This window comes from Triturus cristatus, chromosome 1_1 (assembly GCF_964204655.1).
Source record: "Triturus cristatus chromosome 1_1, aTriCri1.1, whole genome shotgun sequence".
Lineage (NCBI taxonomy): Eukaryota > Metazoa > Chordata > Amphibia > Caudata > Salamandridae > Triturus > Triturus cristatus.
Window position 1 is genome coordinate 1230417432 of NC_140579.1, and position 22263 is coordinate 1230439694.

The 22263-nt window shown below is 50.7% G+C and overlaps 1 protein-coding gene across 1 annotated transcript in view; it reads right to left on the minus strand.

The window, feature by feature from the left end:
- The window catches only part of LOC146871866 (synaptonemal complex protein 1-like), a 2219271-nt gene that overhangs the window by 1012133 nt on the left and 1184875 nt on the right, over positions 1–22263 (minus strand). The window contains exon 9 of the mRNA XM_085652069.1: positions 5248–5310. Coding sequence (XP_085508195.1) covers positions 5248–5310 — 63 coding nt within the window. The remainder of the gene's footprint in view (positions 1–5247; positions 5311–22263) is intronic.

Here is a 22263-nt window from a genome sequence, read left to right on the forward strand (position 1 = left end):
TACACATGTGTCTATATGTAAGTTAGGTATAGGTATACTACACCTAAGCAAGGGGTGATTACACGACCTTGCCCCAGCTGAGTGATCAGCCAGTTGTGTCAGAATGGAAGGCCAGGCCAGGGGTGGCATAATACATGCTGCAGCCCCTGGTAGGCCTAGGGTACACCTATGCCCTGGGTACCTAGGGTACACTGTACAGGGGCCAATAAGGTGATCCTATCCAAATGGGTTATGCACCTAAAGTACATAGTATTAATTTAGAGAGAACAGCAGGGCTGTGGGTCTGATTAGCAGGCCCACAGCCACATCTAAGTCGAAAACCAGTAAAGCAAAAGCAAAAAGTGGGGGTGAACATAGAAAGCAGACCCTACTCTCCTACACTCGCTACCGCTGGACCTGTCCTTTTGATCTTGTCTTCGAATATAAAAATAAACCCCACCATGTAACTGACCTAAGCGAGGGTCTGCGTATTCTGGGCCTACCACTACCAGAAGACGACAGCGCTGCAGGCCCTTCACATGGCTTTGGGCTGCCCCGGAAAAGACTCGATCCTGGCAAACGGTCACGAAGAACAGGCCAATCCCTAAGTGACAACCCTTCTTTTGTTGTTTTTTTTTTCTTTTGCATGGTGATGGCATTAGTCACTCTGTTACACAGGCACTCACCCACGAAACTCAGACGTTGAGTTATTGGCAGCCGCACTACCTGCAGAAACAGAGCTACCTAGATTACACACCTTGATTTCGTACTAGAGAGCACAGGTGTCCACGATATAACTGAACTTTGCTACTGCTCATTATGTTTTTGCCGCATGGCAGCCAGGGGGTGCGGGCCTTGTCCGTACTGCCCAGAATTTAGTTACTCTTCTTACTGAAGAACCGAGCCGAGAGCCTGTTGGCACATTTTTTCTAGGAGATGTTGGGGAATTGGTTTTGGGAGGGGGGGTCCTGGTGGTGGTGTCAGGGGAGCGTTGGATCTTAGTTTTCATGGGAATGGGCAACGCATGGCTGTAGAACTAGCTGCCCTATGCAGTAAGCAATGTGAGGGGAGCAGCCCGCGAGGGGGTTCAATGGACAGGGGGGGAGTGTTCAATCTATCCAATGGTCTCCATAGCGACCTGGAACGTTAAGGGTCTGAACTCGCCTCAAAAGCGCCAAAAAATCTGGAAATATCTCAATGACCGCCAGTTCGAGATTGTGGCATTTCAGGATACAGGAGACGCATCTGAAAAAGTCAGAAGACATGCGGCTTTGCCACAAATCCTACCCTTTAATTTATAAGTCATCGGCTAACACCAAACACAAGGGCGTGGCCCTGCTCTTTCGGGCTTCAGCCAAATTTCAGCCCGAAGCAGTTAAGGACGACCGGGAGGGGAGGGTCATAATGGTGAAGGGGAGGCTGAGGGGGACTCTTTGCACGTTTATCTCTATGCACCCAACTCTGGGCAGACGACGTTCCTCTCTAATACCCTCGACTTAATAGGCAACTTCGTGGAGGGCCCCGTGATTCTTCTGGGGGACTTCAAACTGACATGGCAGGACACCCTAGATAGTTCGCACTCCCATAGGATGACCATCATCTGCTTTCTCAAAGGAGTTAAACAGAAACTTCTAACTTTCGGCCTGTGCGACGCGTGGCGGACCTTACATCCTACCACCAAAGATTATACATATTTTTCTTATGTCCACCACTCCTACTCCATGATTGACTAAGTTTTCCTTAGCCAGACGCTTCTAGGGTCCCATCAAGCTGCTCAGATCCTGCCAGTTTCGATATCAGATCATAGCCTCGTGTCTATTAGCCTAGCTTGGGGAGGGAATAAGCCAGGCACATCTAGGTGTAACTTCCCTTCCTCAGTTACACAAGATAAATCCCTTTGAGATGACTTGAGGTCTGCTATCACTGAATTCTTTACACTCAATACTCTGGCGGCCACTACTCCACAAAACAATTGGGACGCTTTCAAAGTGGTCTCAAGGGGTAAATGCATTTAGCTTAATTCAGTCCTGAATAAACAACGGACGAAGAACTAGAGGCCGTGGAAAAATCACACAAGGCAACACCTACCAGGGTGCTACAGCGACAGCTCACAGTGTTAAGGGGTAAATTGCGGGCCATTTAGAATAATAGAACCGAATACACGCTGCTTAAATTGCGACAGGCATCATACTCCCAGGGTGACAAAGTGGGGACACATTTAGCGCGACAGTTAAGGGAGAAGAGGGAACGCAAGTTTATTGGGGGTATCAAGGATGCAGCTGGCCTTTGACAGAGTGGATTGGTCGTTTCTTTTTCTAACTATGCGGAAATTTGGCTTCAGGGAGAGGTTCATCAACATGGTCAGGGTCAATTATCATCTTCCACAATCACGAGTATTGGTTAACGGTTACAAATCGACCCCCTTTGACCTCAGCAAGGATACGCGGCAGGGCTGCCCGCTCTCCCCCCTTTTATTTGCTCTTAGTATCGAACCCCTAGCCACACAATTTCGAGCCAACGAGGAAATCCGAGGTACATGCTTTGGAGGCACAGACCATAAAGCATCCCTCTTTGAGGATGATATCCTGCTTACGCTCCTGGAGCTGGCCTCTTCGCTCCGAGCGGTAAAGGAGGAACTGCGGAATTTTGAGCTGGTCTCAGGTTTCAAAGTTAACTTATCCAAATCCTCCATACTTAATCTTACCCTCTCTGACGCTGAGGCAACGAGATTCCGGAGTCAAACGTCTCCCTTCTATACCTGGGCGTTAATCTCACAACCAAAATTGGGGAACTTTACAAGGCTAACTACTTTCCTTTAGAAGCGCATCTTAAACAAGATTTTAAAGTATGGAAGCCTCTCTATATCTCCTGGCTGGGACGGATTAACGTGGTCAAAATGACAGGTCCTGCCAAAACTCCTGTATTTATTCCAGGCACTCCCAATTGCACTGAACCGAGACCTCCTACCCCAGCTGCACTCGCTTTTCATCAGATTAATTTGGCTGGGGGGGAGAGCGCGCCTACCCTTCCATATCATGTGGCGTCCGAAGAAGGATGGGGGGATGGCTCTACCAGATTTCCACCAATACTACCAGGCGGCGCAACTGCGGGTGGTGATGGAATGGTCTGCCAGAGAATCTGACAAACATTGGCTCCACATTGACAGGGCAAATGTGGGGCGCACAATGTGGGATGTTCTGTGGAAACCAAAGTCAGCCAGGCCAGCAACGCATACCTCAACACCCCCACACATACCACACTTACAGTAGGGGATCAAATCACGAAGAGAGAGGGATGGACCTCCTTCCCTTGCCCGTACACTCCAATCCACTTCAACTCGGACTTCCCACCGGCAATGCACAAGGGTCCCTTTGACTGTTGGAGGGAGGGGGGCTGCTTAAAATTTGCAGACTTATTCCATAACTATGACATTTTGACATTTGAGAGCTGCAAAAGAGACTTTCAGGTTGCCCACAGCGAGCACTACCACTACCTCCAGCTTAAGAACTGGGTTACTCTCCCACAAGTGAGCGAGGCCGCTACCAGGGAACTCACAGCTATGGAACGACTAGTACGAAAAGCGGGATCCATGAAGGGGGAAATCTCCTCACTCTATGCTATGCTACTAAACATATTAAGTGCACCCTGGGCGTGCTACATGTCCTTCTGGGAACAAGTGCTGGGAACAGAGATTTTGGATGAGGAATGGAAACACATCTGGGGCGACATTCCTAAGCACAACCACTCAGTCGCCTTGAGGGAAGCACATTACAAGACCCGCCTGGACTGGTACCTTTACCCCACTGAGCTCAAACGGATCTTCCCTGACACCTCAGATCTCTGCTGGCGGGGTTGTGGGCTGCAGGGGGATTTCCGTCACATCTGGTGGGACTGCCCTGGGATCCGTCCATTTTGGGAAGAAATTCTCTCTCATATCAAAGACCTGCTGGGGTATCCCATCCCGAAAACCATAGAAGGGGCCCTTCTAGGCATTAGGGACCCTGATCTGGAACACCAAACGAAAGCCGACAAGGCCATTATGCGGGCTTGTCTAGGGGCAGCAAAGCTACGATAGCAGCGGCCTGGAAAAAGAAGGCTGCGCCGGCGATATCCCTATTGCATGCCCGCCTCTGGAGCATCCTCTCCATGGAACGCCTTGCAGATATCTTCCGGGACAAATACAAGAATTTTTAACACAAATGGGGCCCCCTGGTAACTTATTTGTCCCGGGGTTTACCCTCGGCGGTGTGCCCTCCCTCTTTACGAACTATGCATCTTATTAAATTCTAACCACCCCAACGAGGGTTTGATGAAGTACTAACCATCTTCCTAGAAGCTGTTGTCCTGCCTTTACAGCCTCATTTTTTCGTTACACCCATGATTCTCGCTATATTTTTGTACAGCTCCACCACCACCAGGGATGGGGAGGAGGGAGGGTTGGTGGGAGGGGGTTTTCTTATGTTATTTCTATTCTTTCCTGTTTAAGGGGTCATTCTTAGGGTTGTATGTTTAAAAATACATCTTCTCTTTGGGTTGCAGGGGGGATGTAGTAGACTCAGAGGCATAGGAAACTGGAATACAATTGGCTGAATGTTTTGACCCTGGGTCCTGTGCATCCCACTGCATTCATGTTGTTGTATCTACTTTTGATGCTGAATTAAAAGAATGTTGACAACAAAAAAAAGGTCTAAGCACTAGAAATGAAAAGCAGTTAAGGGCTTAATTTGGAGATATTACTTGAAAAGGGTGTGGGGGCCCACACAAACCCGAAGATATTCAGTGCAAATTCCCATGATGGAGAACGAGTATTATGTAAGTAAGTAACTTTTCCTCAATACTCCGTGAATTTGTCTCTGGTATGCAAACCAAGAAAGCTTTAAGGCGTTCTTCCTTAGACTTCACAGTAAAAATAACTAAGCTGTTCGGTCACAAGGCGGCTCCAGCAGAAAAATCCTTAGAGGTACTTTCTTCTTTCTAGTCCCAGGCCTTTCAAAATCTAATCATAACCTTATTTTTACAAGTTTATTTCAAGACAAATGTGTATTTGAGCATAGACTCAAGAGATCTCATGTACACTTCGGGGCAAATAAAATATAAAAACACAACACTTGAATAAACAACACAGAAAATACTTTTTCCTATTATGTCTATACTACAATTTCATAACTTGAACAATAAAATTGTTTTTCCAAGTACTTTAGTTACAATATGATTTCACACTGTATTAAGAAGAAATTTGAACAATTAACAGATAAAATTATACTGCACCTTGTGTTTTATTTCTTTTCTTAACGACATTCTGGTGTCTTTCAATTCTCTTGAAACTTTTCCCTGCAAAAATAAATGTCAGACCCAAATAAAAATTCAAATGTGGTTCAATGGCAGAACATATATTTTTGAAGTCAATATGTCTCGCATTTTGGCTTTGCTAATGCAGACCGATTAGCTTTACTAGTGCTTATTTTGTGATGCTGAGTCAGCATTGACATAAAACAGTTTTGATAAAAAGCATTTACAAAGAACGTATTTTATCTCCCGGGTGTCAAGCCAAATACATGTTTAGAAAGTGAAGTCTGAAAATAGTGCAAAGTACACTATGTTAATTAACCCTAAAGCAACGACATCATGCGATAATGATGACAAAGTCACATGTGAGAGCATTTGAAAGTAATGCGATTCTAATTGTCACGCTTAAAAAGAAAAATATTCTTTGTTTAAATAAAGCAATTATCGTTTCGATATAAAGCAACAAAAGTAACAGACCGTAACAGTCTTTATAGAGCCTTCAATAATTATTTAAAGGAAGATTCAGAATGTGAGTGCATTTACCCTCCGAGGTTGTTTGTCGGTTATTAGGAGCTAATAAAAGTCTTATCTCTGAGGGTTTTAGTAAGCTAATGTTTCGGCCCTTCAAATGGTAGGAAGGACTTGAAAAGTTCCAGAGTCTTAGAGGTCAACTTCATTTTGTCATGTAATTGTCACACTCGTATGTTGTATAAAAGATGGAGATGTTACACGTAACAGGCGTAAATCAGTATGTGAAAGGACAGCAGGATTTAGCTTCAGACGTAATGGCAGCTGTATGGTAGTGCGGGTTCACATAATTTCACCTATGTCAAATGTAATCCTAGCATTTTAAAGAAATAAAGAAGCAGGATGGTCTTTATGTCATTTAGCTTGGCAAGACTTATTGTATGTATACCCTAGTAATCAAGGTATTTGGAGCGCACAGCAAAGTCACAAAAAGAGTAAATGTAAAGTATTGTGTGAGAAAGAAAAATAAATATTGTAGTAAGGACGAAGTCCAACAACTCGCTTCCTTACACACATCAAAGACTATTTTCATAAAAGCATATAAAGAGCGGCCGAAGAGTGTTGGGAAGGAAGAGTATGCTGGGATGGTGGTAAAAAAGGAAGGTTGAGGGAAATGGACAGAGGAGTATAACTGTTGTAAAGAAAACGTTTGCAGAAAAGCTGCTTTTTAGGTCGAGCATTCGAGACCTCTTGTTTATACTTTAGTATATATTTATTGTAGGAGAGTAGGATCTGCTCCACATGTTTACCCCCACTTTTTGCTGGTGTTTCACTGTTTTTCGACTATTCAGGGCCCCAGCCTAGCTGCTTCCTCTCTAAAATGATTCCATGTACTTTAGGTACAGTTCAGATTGGATCTGAGGTACCCTTATAAGTCCCTAGTATATGGTATACTATGTACCCATGGCATAGGTACCCCAGAGGCCTACCAAGGGCTGAAGCATGTATTATGCCACCCCTGGAAAGCCACCCAAAATGACACCACAGGTCTGCTACTGCAGCCTGGGTAAGGTGGTGCATGCACCCCTTACTGACATATAGGTTCACTATATCTCACCATATACTGCACATTAAAACCTATCAGTCACCCCATGGCAGGCCTTATCAATCCTGAAGGCAGGGTGCTTGGTTATATGTGAGGGGTTGCCCAGGCATGAGCTGAGCCCCTCTGCAGCCTTCGGAATCTCTTCTCCAGGGTTGTCAGTAGTGCAGCCTGACCATATACTCTTAAGTGCATTATAACCAAACGGTAAATGCTAACTTTTGACTGGCTGCACGGAAACATGTCGTGTTTGGTGTCAAACACCTTGGAATCATACCCCCACACCAGTAACTGGTGTGGGAGTATGATCCCACCCTCCTAGAGGGAGAGACATGACAGCACTGGTATACCCGGTAGAAACTTAATAGAGCCCTTGCATCACAAAATGGATGCTGCAGCCGCAGACACAAGTCTGGCCTCCTACTGCTGACCGAAACTCCGGCAGGGGAGGCCTGGACAATAGGTTTCCTGTCACAGACAGGATTATGTGTATTGGGGCTTGGGCTTTTGGTATGGTTTTGGATTATCTGGTATTTCAGGAGGTTGGAGGGGGTGGGGGCTTTTTATAAAGATTTTATATCACGTGGTATGTGTAGGAAGGTGGATATCTGACTATGGTTACCCCCAACTTTTTGCCTAGTGTCTAGCTGGTTTTTCGACTTAGTTGGCCTGAGATCCGGCCATTCAGGGTCTCAGGCTGTCTGCTCTCTCTTTAAAATGGATTCCATGTACCCTAGGTACATTCCCAATTGGTAAGGATCACCTTATTGGACCCTGTACAGTGTACCCTAGGTACCCAGGGCATAGGTGTACCCTAGGCCTCCCAGGGGCTGCAGCATGTATTATGCCACCCCTGGTCTGGCCTTCCAATCAGACACAACTGGCTGATCACTCAGCTGGGGCAAGGTCGTGTAATCACCCCTTGCTTAGATATAGTATATCTATATCTACCTTGTATATAGACACATGTGTACCTATCAGCCACTCCTATGGCAGGCCTTAACAATCCTGGAGGCAGAGTGCTTGGTAACATGTGAGATGGTGCTCTAGCATGAGCTGAGCCTGTCTGCAGCTTTCGGAACCATGTCCTTATAGCTGTTCTATGATATAGCCTACCATATACTCTTAAAGTGCCTTATAATCTTAAACGGTTATGGTAACTATGGTTTGGCTTTATCAAAACATGTCGTGTAAGGTGTCTAACACTTTGGAATAATACCCCCATACCATTTCTGGTGATGAGGATATTATTCCTCCTTTCTAGAGGGAGAGACATGTTAAAATCCTACTTTGCTGTTTAACTCTAACCAAAGCCTCAGCATCACAAAATGGATGCTGCTGCCACAGACACGAGTCTGACCTCCTGCTGCTGGGAGTGATCCCGGCAAGGGAGGCTTGGACAATAGGTTTCCTGCTTGGGGAGGTGCTAGCACCTCCCCAGACAGACTTTAGTGTATTGGGGCAGGGAGGGCTGAAAGGAATGAGACATGCCTGGGGCACACAAGGTGTCCCATGCATAGTCCATTTCAAACCGGTGTTGGGGCACTCCAGCCCCAGTCCTGGCGCGAAACTGGACAAAGGGAAGGGGGTGTAACCACCCCCCTCCCAGGTCCCACCCATAAGGCGTGACCTAGCAGGTAACCCAGCCCCCCAGATTAGTATAAGAGTGGTAGCTGGGCCCCAGGAGATTAGATTATCCTGAACCTGCAACTTGAACAGAACCTCTGGACCTTCGACATTCAACGAAAGAAGAAGACTGAAGAATCTCCCTTGTGGCCAAGGAGTGGCTACCCTGTACAAACAGGCACCATCAAGAGACTACCCTTTGCTTTGCTAAAGTTCTACGAGGGACCGACTGCAGAGCCCGACCAGAGCCTTGACTTCCAGACTTCTCCGACCCTGATCCACATCCACAGCCGAGCTGAGATCCGTGGAGGCGACGAGAGACGTGACGTGGGACCGGCTACCGCAGCTTCTGAGGCACCCTCGAAGTTGTGCACCGGGGATTGAGAAGCCCCAACCCCAAGCACCATCTGCACCGAAGATCAGCCCCCCACACTCCACGAGTCCTGCGTGGGGCCCTTCTGCATTTTCCTGCTTGCCGCGTCTGTCCAGTTGCTTGCCCGTTGGCTAGTGGCCTTTGTGACGACGCATCCAGAAATCTTCACCACTGGTTTGGCTCCTCCAGACTGGCTCCCACTTCCTTGCAAAAGAGAAGCACCCCAGACCTTCCTGGTCTGCACCAGAAGCAAGTCCTCCGTTCTTCGTGGGTTCCGCTTGCCAAGGCGTGGTGAGTCCTAATCCAACTTCGACGCCGCCGACAGCAAGAGCCTTCGTGGGACAGCTCGCCTCCTGGTCCTGGTCGTCCTCGACGTTCCCTGGTCCTCGTGGCTGCAGCGACAAGCTTCACCTTCACCTGCAATCTTCACGACATCGCCTGGCTCCTTCCTGGTTCCACGTGGTCACTGGCTAGTGACCTTGACTCTGTCCCTTCTGCTTGCAGGTCTCCTCTCTTCTTGATCCCAGCCTTGGGATCCACCGGACACCCTTCACTGACTGCCTGTCAGCATCTTTCCTTCAGGCACCCATAGAAGTCCACGACGAAACCCGACGCAAGTTCACACCTATGCACCCGCAGCCTGTGGGCTAGGTAACTTGTGTACTTCGGTGCTCACAAGGGTAGTGACTATCCTAGGGTCTAGTTTCCGAGTCTCGACTCTCTAGCTGCTTCAGAAGTGTCCTTAAACTGTTAATTTCTAACAAGTACTATTTCTATCGACTTTTACGCATTACGCATGAGTGTTTCCACTCTGCACCTGAATCCCGTGGGCCTCCCACTTCCTAACTGTTGCTAGTGTAGTGTAGCCCCAGCGATTCCCTAGGCCTAGGCCTATCCTATTTCCGTGACAGTGGTCCTTATACCACTTCTTTAGTATATGGTTTGCGTGGCCCCTAGGGCCTAACTGTATTACTTACCTGTGTGACTTAATGTATGCTTAAATAAGACTGTGTTGTACTTACCTCTAATCTCATAAAGAGTGCTGAGGGTTTGACTAGAATAAATACACTTTATTTTATATATATATCTGTTATGGTGTCCTTTCATTTGGTATTCAAGGGATTATATATGGTATCACAGCTGGCTTCACATGCCATTCAGAGTTTAGCCTAAGACTGCTCTTGTCCATGCTACAACTAGGATAGCTGGTCTATAAGGTTGACTTTACAACCAATCACCATAAGGGTTGTTTGGACTGATATAAGGTGTACACTAGAACTAGTGACATCATACATCAGGCCAACTTCTCACATTGGTGAGCAGCGGTTGGGATCTGAGCTTGCTGTTGTAATACCATTGTAATCTTGAGATACTAAATTGAAAGATCACACAGATATTGTTTAGGTACATATAACATAGATTATAATACTTAATTCCTACTGGACTTAGTGGTTGTAGGTTGAAGGGAGTAACACACCCTGACTGCAACTACTAGAGAGGTTTAGTAGAAACAACTAGTGTAGGTAGGTGCACACACCACACCCTCACTAGAATCATGTCCCTGAATGGAGATCACACTGATACTCCCTCAGGAGAGGAGAATCCTGGACAGGTTCCCTCTAGATATGATGCATTCACTTTCCAGGAGATGAGACAACTGTGTACCTCCAGGAGATTAAAACAGGGTTCCAACCCTACCCTTAGACAGCTAGTGGAGCTTCTGGAGGCCTATGATGCTGAAAGAGCTGCCAAGTATGGTGCCATAGCTGTAGATAAGGGCCTCCCCTCCACAGAAGAGACCCCTGACTTAACTGATACAGATGAGTTAGAAGAGACCTCAGAGGAAGAGGGAGGTAGCAAGACCCCAGTCAGAAGACTTAGTCAGGCTAACTTAAGCTTGCATGGGAGCTTGCATGGGAGCTTCCCTTACAGGCCCCCAAGTAATCTTAAAAAGAGAGATAGGAGGTGTAGATCTCCCTCAGGGGACTCTCTCCACTCCTATCACTCAAGAAGCTCCAATGTTTCATCCCACAGGGGGATGACTTCCCCCCAAAGGAGAGAGCATGAGGTCAGAATGAAGGAAGCCAAACTGAGGATTGAAAGGGAAGAACTTGCCCTTGCCAAAGAGAAGCTTGCTCTGGCCAGAGAGCAAAAATTGTGTGGGTCAGAACCCACTGGTGGCAGCAACATTCCTAGAGATAGGGATAGGTCTTATGACCATAGAAACCTAAGCAAGATAGTCCCCCCATATGAGAATGGGGATGACATCCACAAGTGGATGACTGCTTTGGAGAGGGCCTGCAAAGTACAGCAGGTACCCCAGAGTCAGTGGGCAGCTATCTTGTGGCTCTCCTTTTCTGACAAAGGTAGAGACAAGCTCCTCACAGTCAGTGATGAGGATGCTAACAATTACAAAGTCCTGAAGAGTGCTCTGATAGATGGGTTTGGCTTAACCACTGAGCAATATAGGTTGTTGTTCAGAGACACCCAGAAGACACAGACACAGGACTGGTCTGATTTTGTGGAGTGTGCCACTAAGGCTTTGGAAGGTTGGTTAACTGGCAGCAAGGTGCAGGACTATACAGGATTGTACAACTTGATTATGAGGGAGCAGATCCTTAGTAATTGTCAGAACCAGCTTCTCCATCAACACCTGGTAGACTCAGATTTGACCTCTCCCCAAGAATTGGGAAAGAGGGCAGATAAATGGGTCAGGACCAGGATTAGGCCTAAAAATCAGGGTGGTGACCAAAAGAAGGATACCACCAAGCCTCAAGAGAAGGGTGGGGATAAAACAAAAGAGAAATCTTCCTCAGGGCCCCAAAACTCCACACAGGGTGGTGGGTCCCAAGCTCCCTCCTCTACCACAGTTAAAAAGCCTTACTGCCATGAGTGTAAAACTCCTGGGCATTGGAAAACTGACAGCAGTTGCCCAAAGGCTAAAAACAAAACTGTTCCTCCAACTACTCCTGTCACACCACCTATTACTGTCAGCAGTAATCCCCCAGGTGGTGGGAGTGCCCCCAAAAATTTGGTTGGGTTTTCTTGGGGAACACAGGGGGACCCTGGCTTAGCCAATTCCCCTACAGCAGCTACTCTTGTCTGTGATGGTGGCATGGGGTTTGCCAACTTCACTGCCTGTCCCAACACTTTAGGTAGGTACAGACAGGATCCCTACATCAATGGTAGAAAAGCTGAGGCCTACAGGGACACTGGAGCTAGCATCACTATAGTGGCCCATAGGCTAGTTCCCTCTGAGCAGCTTTTGCCTGGTTTCTCATACCAGGTAACTAACATTGATGGCAAACAGAACAGTCATCCCATGGCAGAGGTATGTCTCAGCTGGGGAGGTGTCACTGGCCCTAAAAGGGTGGCAGTGTCTCCAACCTTGCCTGTGGACTGCTTACTGGGGAATGACTTAGAGATCTCAGCTTGGGCTGGAGTTGAACAAGACACCCATTCTAAAATGGTAGGCCTTTCACAAAAGGGTAGTGGGGTTGTGCCAGCCACAACCCCTGTCCAAGTACATTTCCTCCCTGAAAAGGTTGGAAGGGCAGTGGTAGCCACAGCCCAGGCAAAGACAGACTTCCCTGTAGAGATTGGCAGAGCTGTGACAGTCACAGCTCAAACCCAAACTGAGTGCCTCCCTGAAAAGGTTGGCAAGGCTGTAATGGTCTCAGCCCATACTCAGACTGACATAGGTGTAGTGAAGCCTGAAACTATGGATCACTCCACACAAACAGAGAGTAGTGGGGAGGAAGAAAAGTCTCCCTCTCCCCAGACATTAGGAAAAGGTCAGCCTCCTCAGGGATCTGACCTCACCCCTTGTGAAGGAACTGCCCCAGAGGTAGCCAGGCCTGGCCTGGCAGAGCCTCTGATGTCAGTGGCCCCTTCCAAGGTGGGACCCAGTCTGGTGCAGGTAGCCTGCCTCTCTCTACCCTGCCTCAGTCAGCCCAGGGCTGCAGAGGTCAGGGAGGCCAGTGGACCCCAAGAGGGCCCCTGTCCACGAGAACCCCCCCATCAAAAGAATGAGGATTGCCTGGCTAGTAGCCCTAGCCAGGTGATGGGTAAAAACATTCCTGAGGGATCCCCTTTACAGGTAGTTAGGGACCTCCCCCAGAGGGATTCTGTTGGGCACAGGCAAACATGGGACCTTAGGGCCCCAAACCTGACCTGTCCCTCCAGTAAGCCCACAAAAGGGACCCAGCCTCCAGCTTTAGGTAGCCAGAGGCTGATCCTGAGAGCACAGTGCAACTCAGTGAAAGAAAGAAAGGCATCCATGGTGGAGGATGATTGGAGGAAGCTGAGGCCTCACTTTGAGGACACTCACTTCAGTACTCCATCTCAACCCCAGCCTTTTACTTTGCAAAGACACACCAAAGGTAGAGATTCCCTATGGTGGAGACCCTATGATACCTTTAGGATGAGGGATTGCTTAGTGGACCATGAGACAGGGGGTAACCATGCCAGTGCTGGTTCTTCCTTATATGGCCACTTAGGCAATAGAGGCTTACCTTGTCAAGGCCAGCCTTATCTCCTTTCGTTGGGGGGGGGGGGTTGTGTAGGAAGGTGGATATCTGACTATGGTTACCCCCAACTTTTTGCCTAGTGTCTAGCTGGTTTTTCGACTTAGTTGGCCTGAGATCCTGCCATTCAGGGTCTCAGGCTGTCTGCTCTCTCTTTAAAATGGACTCCATGTACCCTAGGTACATTCCCAATTGGTAAGGATCACCTTATTGGACCCTGTACAGTGTACCCTAGGTACCCGGGGCATAGGTGTACCCTAGGCCTCCCAGGGGCTGCAGCATGTATTATGCCACCCCTGGTCTGGCCTTCCAAACAGACACAACTGGCTGATCACTCAGCTGGGGCAAGGTCGTGTAATCACCCCTTGCTTAGATATAGTATGCCTATATCTACCCTTATATATAGACACATGTGTACCTATCAGTCACTCCTATGGCAGGCCATAACAATCCTGGAGGCAGAGTGCTTGGTAACATGTGAGATGGTGCTCTAGCATGAGTTGAGCCTGTCTGCAGCTTTCGGAACCATGTCCTTATAGCTGTTCTATGATATAGCCTACCATATACTCTTAAAGTGCCTTATAATCTTAAACAGTTATGGTAATTATGGTTTGGCTTTATCAAAACATGTTGTGTAAGGTGTCTAACACTTTGGAATAATACCCCCATACCATTCCTGGTGATGAGGATATTATTCCTCCCTTCTAGAGGGAGAGACATGTTAAAATCCTACTTTGCTGTTTAACTCTAACCAAAGCCTCAGCATCACAAAATGAGTCTGACCTCCTGCTGCTGGGAGTGATCCCGGCAAGGGAGGCTTGGACAATAGGTTTCCTGCTTGGGGAGGTGCTAGCACCTCCCCAGACAGACTTTAGTATATTGGGGCAGGGAGGGCTGAAAGGAATGAGACATGCCTGGGGCCTACAAGGTGTCCCATGCATAGTCCAGTTCAAACCGGTGCTGGGGCACTCCAGCCCCAGTCCTGGCGCGAAACTGGACAAAGGGAAGGGGGTGTAACCACCCCCCTCCCAGGTCCCACCCATAAGGCGTGACCTAGCAGGTAACCCAGCCCCCCAGATTAGTATAAGAGTGGTAGCTGGGCCCCAGGAGAGTAGATTATCCTGAACCTGCAACTTGAACAGAAACTCTGGACCTTCGACATTCGACGAAAGAAGAAGACTGAAGAATCTCCCTTGTGGCCAAGGAGTGGCTACCCTGTGCAAACAGGCACCATCAAGAGACTACCCTTTGCTTTGCTAAAGTTCTACGAAGGACCGACTGCAGAGCCCGACCAGAGCCTTGACTTCCAGACTTCTCCGACCCTGATCCACATCCACAGCCGAGCTGAGATCCGTGGAGGCGACGAGAGACGTGGGACCGGCTACCTGGCAAAAGTGGCTAGTATCTTCCAGCGCAGCTTCTGAGGCACCCTCGAAGTTGTGCACCGGGGATTGAGAAGCCCCAACCCCAAGCACCATCTGCACCGAAGATCAGCCCCCTCACTCCACGAGTCCTGCGAGGGGCCCTTCTGCATTTTCCTGCTTGCCGCGTCTGTCCGGTTGCTTGCCCGTTGGCTAGTGGCCTCTGTGACAACGCATCCAGAAATCTTCACTGCTGGTTTGGCTCCTCCAGACTGGCTCCCGCTTCCTTGCAAAAGAGAAGCACCCCAGACCTTCCTGGTCTGCACCAGAAGCAAGTCCTCCGTTCTTCGTGGGTTCCGCTTGCCAAGGCTTGGTGAGTCCTAGTTCAACTTCGACGCCGCCGACAGCAAGAGCCTTCGTGGGACAGCTCGCCTCCTGGTCCTGGTCGTCCTCGACGTTTCCTGGTCCTTGTGGCTGCAGCGACAAGCTTCACCTTCACCTGCAATCTTCACGACATCGCCTGGTTCCTTCCTGGTTCCACGTGGTCACTGGCTAGTGACCTTGACTCTATCTCTTCTGCTTGCAGGTCTCCTCTCTTCTTGATCCCAGCCTTGGGATCCACTGGACACTCTTCACTGACTGCCTGTCAGCAACTTTCCTTCAGGCATCCATAGAAGTCCACGACGAAACCCGACGCAAGTTCACACCTATGCACCCGCAGCCCGTGGGCTAGGTAACTTGGGTACTTCGGTGCTCACAAGGGTAGTGACTATCCTAGGGTCTAGTTTCCGAGTCTCGACTCTCTAGCTGCTTCAGAAGTGTCCTTAAAGAACAAGTTACTTACCTTCGGTAACGATGTATCTGTAAGAAACATTAGTTAGTTAGATTCCTCACCTTAGAATATCCCCAGGCGTCAGACTGGATCCGGAAGATTTTTCGTCAGCAATACACCTTGCGCGTCGCTAGGCGTCGTCTGCAGCTCCACGTCCGTCGTCGGCGTCGTGCGCCGGAATGATGTCGTCGGAGTACTTAGACGCCGCCCTCGCGCGCTGACGTCAGTTCTTGTACATAGCTTTCCGCGCCAGGAACGCAGAGCCATGCAAAGACCGACACTGGTGCCAAAAAGAAAATCTAGGGGACTGAAAAGGATAACCTTAACCCTAGATGTTAGTTCGCAGAACGGGGAGGATGGGTGGGTCGGTGGGGAATCTAACTAACTAATGTTTCTTACAGATACATCGTTACCGAAGGTAAGTAACTTGTTCATCTGAAAGAAATACGTTAGTTAGATTCCTCACCTTAGAATAGATACCCAAGCAATACCATCCCCGGTGGTGGGTCTGCGAACCAAGATCACACCAGAAAGTCCTGGAGGACAGAACGGCCAAAGAAGCCATCCCTCCGGACTTGGCTGTCAAGGCAATAATGCCTGGCAAACGTGTGTAGCGAAGCCCACGTTGCCGCCTGACAGATGTCCTGCAAAGGGACACCCCGTCCCAAAGCAGTAGTAGCCGCCGTGGCCCGAGTAGAATGGGCGCGCAGTCCAACAGGAGGGTCCTTTTTTGCCAAGGAGTAACAAATTTTGATGCACAAAATGACCCACCGAGAGATGGTCCGCTTGTGCACAGCTTTTCCCTTCTTAGCACCCACGTATCCAACGAAAAGTTGGTCGTCCACCCGGAACTGCTTTGTGTGGTCCAGATAAAAGGAGAGCGCACGTTTTGGGTCCAGACGGTGGAGCCTCTCTTCCTCTTTGGAAGGATGCGGAGGCAGAAAGAAGGTGGGCAAGGTGACAGACTGCCCAAGATGAAAGGGGGTCACCACTTTCGGAAGAAAGGAGGGACGAGGCCGAAGGACAACCTTGTCCGGATGAACAGAGAGAAAAGGAGGCTTTGATGATAAAGCCTGGAGCTCACTCACCCGTCTAGCCGAGGTGATCGCTACCAGAAAAGCAGTCTTAAGCGTCAGCAGACGAAGAGGACAATTATGAAGAGGCTCAAAGGGAGCGCACATTAGAAATGTGAGAACAAGATTCAAGTCCCACTGAGGCATTACAAAAGGGACAGGAGGGAACGTGTGAGTAATGCCTTTTAGAAAGCGTGTAACTACAGGGGACTTGAAAAGAGAAGGCTGATCAGGAAGCCGCAAGAAGGCAGAGATGGCAGCAAGATAACCTTTCAAGGTGCCCAGGGCAGAGCCCTGCCGGGCCAAAGAAAGAAGAAAGAGGAGAACCTCAGAAAGAGGGGCGGAAAGGGGATCCACAGCCTTTGCTGTGCACCATGCCACAAATTTGTTCCACCGGCAGGCGTATACCGTCTTTGTGGAGGGACGCCTGGCTGCCAGAATGATATCACAGACTTCAGGAGGCAAGTCAAATGGCATCAACTGCCGCCGCTCAATCTCCACGCATGGAGGTGGAGGCTGGACAGGTTCGGGTGGAGGACCGTCCCCTGCTGCTGCGACAGAAGATCCTCCCGAAGGGGCAGACGTATCGGAGGATCGGTCAACATACTGAGTAGATCGGGATACCAGTACCTTCGTGCCCAATCCGGAGCCACCAAGATGACTTGGGCCCGGTCGTGCCTGATCTTCTTCAGCACTCTGGGCAGAAGTGGTATAGTCGGAAAGGCGTACAACAGACCGCAACTCCACTCGTGACGAAAAGCGTCGCCGAGCGAGTGCCGCCTTGGAAATTCCAACGCACAGAACTGCTGACATTGCGCGTTCTCTTCGGTGGCGAATAGATCTAACCAAGGCTCTCCTCACTGCTGAAAGAGACCTTGCTCCACTTCGGAGTTCAGACGCCATTCGTGATCCATCATGCACCGGCGGCTGAGTTCGTCTGCTCTGGCGTTCAGAGAGCCCGCCAGATGTTAAACCACCAGGGTGACGCCCTGGTGTTCCAGCCATGTCCAGAGGCGCAGAGCCTCCTGAAAAAGGGTCCACGACCCCACCCCGCCCTGTTTGTTGCAATACCACATGGCGGTGGTGTTGTCCGTGAACACCTGCACGACACTTCCCCGGACAGAGGGAAGGAAGGCTTTCAGTGCAATCCGGATCGCTCTCAACTCCAACAGGTTGATGTGGAGACGAGATTCCACCGGAGACCAGAGGCCTCTGATCTCCGCCTCTCCCATATGGCCACCCCATCCCAGGAGGGACGCATCCGTCACTACGACATGCTCCGGTTGGGGAAGGGAGAGGCTCTTGCCCTTGACCCAATCGCGGTCCGTGAGCCACCACTGCAACTGCTGTGCAGTGCCCTCCGAGATCAAGACATGGTTGGACAGGTTGCCGTGATGCTGGGCCCACTGAAACTTCAGGTCCCACTGCAGAGCCTGCATGCGCCGCCTGGCGTGATGCACTAGTAGGATGCAGGAGGCCATCAGCCCCAGAAGCCGCAACACTAGCCTGACCGAAACCCAGGATAGAGGCTGAAAGATGGGAATCACGGCCTGAATATCCCGGACCCGCTGTTCCGGTGGATAGACCCGGAACTGCGCCGAATCGAGAACCGCTCCGATGAAGAGGAGCTTCTGAGAGGGACTCAGGTGTGACTTCGGCACGTTGATGGAAAATCCCAGCAAATGCAGGAGATCCGCCGTAGTCTGGAGGTGGGAGACGACTGCCTGGGGCGAGCCCGCCTTCAACAGCCAGTCGTCGAGATAGGGGAAGACTGGAACCCCTGATCTGCGCAGATGAGCTGCGACCACCGCCATCACTTTCGTGAACACCCGAGGGGCACTGGTGAGGCCGAAGGGGAGCACGGTAAACTGAAAGTGCTCTTGACCCACCGTGAACCGCAGGTAACGCCGGTGGGCCGGCAGGACGGGGATGTGGAAATAGGCGTCCTGCAAGTCCAACGCCACCATCCAGTCTCCAGGGTCTAGGGCAGCTAGAACCTGAGCCAAAGTTAACATCTTGAACCTCTCCTTCCGGAGGAAGGCATTGACGTTCCGGAGGTCCAAGATAGGGCGTAGGCCTCCTTTGCCCTTCTTGGGAACCAGAAAGTAGTGGGAATAACAACCACGACCTACTTCTGGGCTCGGAACGCGCTCGACGGCCCCCTTGGCCAAGAGGGCCGAAACTTCCTCATGGAGAAGATTCAAATGATCCCCCGAGATACGGTGGTGCTGCGGTGGCATGGCTGGAGGGGTCGTCTCGAAGGGGAGGGAGTAGCCCCTTCGGACGATTTGCAGCACCCACCTGTCCGATGTGATGGACCGCCAGTGGAGCAGGTGATGGCGAACTCTGCCGCCCACTGGCGTGGAATGGGCCTGAAAGCTCGGACTAGGAAGGCTTTGAGGCGGATGCTGCCGGGGTGGATGTGGGCTGACCGCGTCGTCCTCCAGCACCGCCTCGGCGGAAACCATGTCCGCAACCGCGCGCAGGTTGGTTCTGCGGCTGGTGGCTAGGCGCACGTGAGGAGGTACCCCTTCCTTGGCCACGAAAGGGGCGAAAGGCGGAAGTTTGTGACCGCGGGGCCGAGAGGCCCAAGGACTTGGCCGTAGCCCGGGAGTCCTTAAAGCGATTCAGCGCACTGTCCGCTTTCTCGCCGAAAAGGCGAGTGCCATCAAAGGGCATGTCCATGAGGATGCTCTGGACATCGCCCGAAAAGGACGTGGACCGCAGCCAGGCGTGACGTCTAAGCGCCACTGAGGTAGAAATCGCCCTACCCAGCGAGTCCGTAGTGTCAAGCCCACATCGGATAGCATGTCGCGCTGCATCCCTCCCATCAGCCAGAGCCTGGGTAAGTCGTGTCTGGACCTCCTCCGGACACAGGGGCAGCACGTCCTCCACCGTATCCCACAGAGAGTGGGAATAACGGTCCAAGAGACAGGCGGTGTTCAAAGACCGCAGACCCAAACTAAGGGAGGAGAACAGCTTTTTGCCGAACTGTTCCAGTCTCTTGGAATCCCCGTCCGGCGGAGCGGTCGGGAAGGAGGATTGGGAGGTAGAGGCCTGGATAACCAGGCTCTCGGGGGTAGGGTGTTGGGACAGAAAACTGGGGTCGCCCGGAGCAGGGCGGTGGCGCCTGGCGACGTTCCTGTCCACAGGAGGAACTGTGGAGGGCTTGGACCAGGTGCCCTGCAGAACGTCAGTGAGGGCCTCATTGAATGGCAGCAGAGGCTCAGTGGAGCTTGATGCAGACTGAAGCACCTCAGTGAGGACGTTAGTCCTCACAGCCACGGCAGGTAGCTCGAGCCCAAGGGCTGCGGCCGCCTTGCGCAGCACCACAGAGAAAGCAGCACCCTCCTCTGAAGCCACAGTCGGAGGAGAGATGAATCCAGTGTCTGGAGAGGTATCCAGACCACTGGCCTCCCCCAGTTCATCTGCCCAGTCCTGTGACAGTTGAGCCTGAGCGGCCATAGGATCCTCGGATCCCTCCCATTCGCCCCCATCATCCGATTCCTGGTATGCAGGAGGAAGGATCGGAGCCGGGCGATAGACAAAATGTGTCTCCAGCGGCGCCGAACGCGGCGTCCATCGACGCCGTAACGGCGCCGGGCCCGGAGCGGGGCTGAACCGGGGCTCGACGTCGAGCGGAGTCGGCGTCGGAGGTGGTACCGGTGTCGACGCCGGCGGAGGAGGCGTGACGAGGTCGACCGGCGTCGGCGGGGATTCGGGAACGGGTACCTCGGGTGCTTGCGGCATCGAGGCCGGAGCCGTCGACGGCGCCGGAGCCGCCGGCAGGCAAGGTTGCCCAGTCGGGTCCGCGGGGCCCGAAGGCGCGCGAGCGGGCGTCGACGGCGGAGCCAGGTTCCTCATGGCCGAAAGGAAGGCACTGACTTCCGGCGGCGTCGCGTCAGTCCCAGGGACCGGCGGGTATGGGGACTTGCGCGGCGCCTGCGGCTCCGCTGGAGCCGCGGGGGTGGAACCACCCTGACCCTGAGCCGAGTCGCGCGACCGGCGAGGGGAGTCCAAAGAGCGGTGTCGCCTCTTGGACTTCTTGGAGTGCTTCGACTTACCCGAAGACTTGGAGCCAGACGATCGATGATGACGTCGGCTGCGGCTCCGCGACCGATCCTTGGACCTCCTCCTGGACTGGGATCGAGAGGGGCGAAGCTCGAGAAGCTTACGGGACCGCTCCCGTCTAGCCTTCGAGGTCAGGGCCTTGCAGTCCGCACACGACGCCGCGTCGTGGTCGAGGCCCAAGCAGTAAAGGCACCGGCGGTGATGGTCCGTAACCGACATCAAGCGGTTGCAGTCAGCACAGGCTTTAAAACCAGGCATCCTACCGGCACCGGAGTCGAGACAAGATCAAAAAGGATCGAAAAAAGTTAGTCAAAAAGTGACTAAAGGGGTAGCTCTCCCGGATCTGCGCTTACTGGCGCGGAAAAAACAAGAACTGACGTCAGCGCGCGAGGGCGGCGTCTAAGTACTCTGACGACGTCATTCTGGCGCACGACGCCGACGACGGACGCGGAGCCGCAGACGACGCCTAGCGACACGCAAGGGGTATTGCTGACGAAAAATCTTCCGGATCCAGTCTGACGCCTGGGGATATTCTAATTTGAGGAATCTAACTAACGTGTTTCTTTCAGATCTGTTAATTTCTAACTGCTAGTAATTCTATCGACTTTTACGCATTACGCGTGAGTGTTTCCACTCTGCACCTGAATCCCGTGGGCCTCCCACTTCCTAACTGTTGCTAGTGTAGTGTAGCCCCAGCGATTCCCTAGGCCTATCCTATTTCCGTGACCGTGATCCTTATACCACTTCTTTAGTATATGGTTTGCGTGGCCCCTAGGGCCTAACTGTATTACTTACCTGTGTGACTTAATGTATGCTTAAATAAGACTGTGTTGTACTTACCTCTAATCTCATAAAGAGTGCTGAGGGTTTGTCTAGAATAAATACACTTTATTTTATGTATATATCTGTTGTGGTGTCCTTTCATTTGGTATTCAAGGGATTATATATGGTATCACAGCTGGCTTCACATGCCATTCAGAGTTTAGCCTAAGACTGCTCTTGTCCATGCTACCACTAGGATAGCTGGTCTATAAGGTTGACTTTACAACCAATCACCATAAGGGTTGTTTGGACTTATATAAGGTGTACACTAGAACTAGTGACATCATACATCAGGCCAACTTCTCACACTAAGTAAGTGGTATAAGAGCCACTGTCACAAACACAGGTTAGGCCTAGGGAATCGCTGGGGCTACACTATCCTATCAGTTGCTAGGCAGTGGGAGGCCCACGGGATTCAGGTGCAGAGTGGAAACACTCAAGCGTAATGCGTTAAAGTCGATAGAAATAGTAATATTTCGAAATTAAGAGTTTTAGGACACTTCGGAAGGAACTAGGAGTTAGAGACTTGGAAACTAGACACTAGGATAGTCAATACCCTTGTGAGCACTGGAGTACTCAAGTTACCTAGCCCACGGGCTGCGGGTGCATAGGTGTGAACTTGCGTCGGGTTTCATCGTCGACTCCTATGGATGCCTGAAGAAAAGTTGCTGACAGGCAGTCAGTGAAGAGTGTCCGGTGGATTCCAAGGATGGAATCAAGAAGGAGGATACCTGCAAGCAGAGG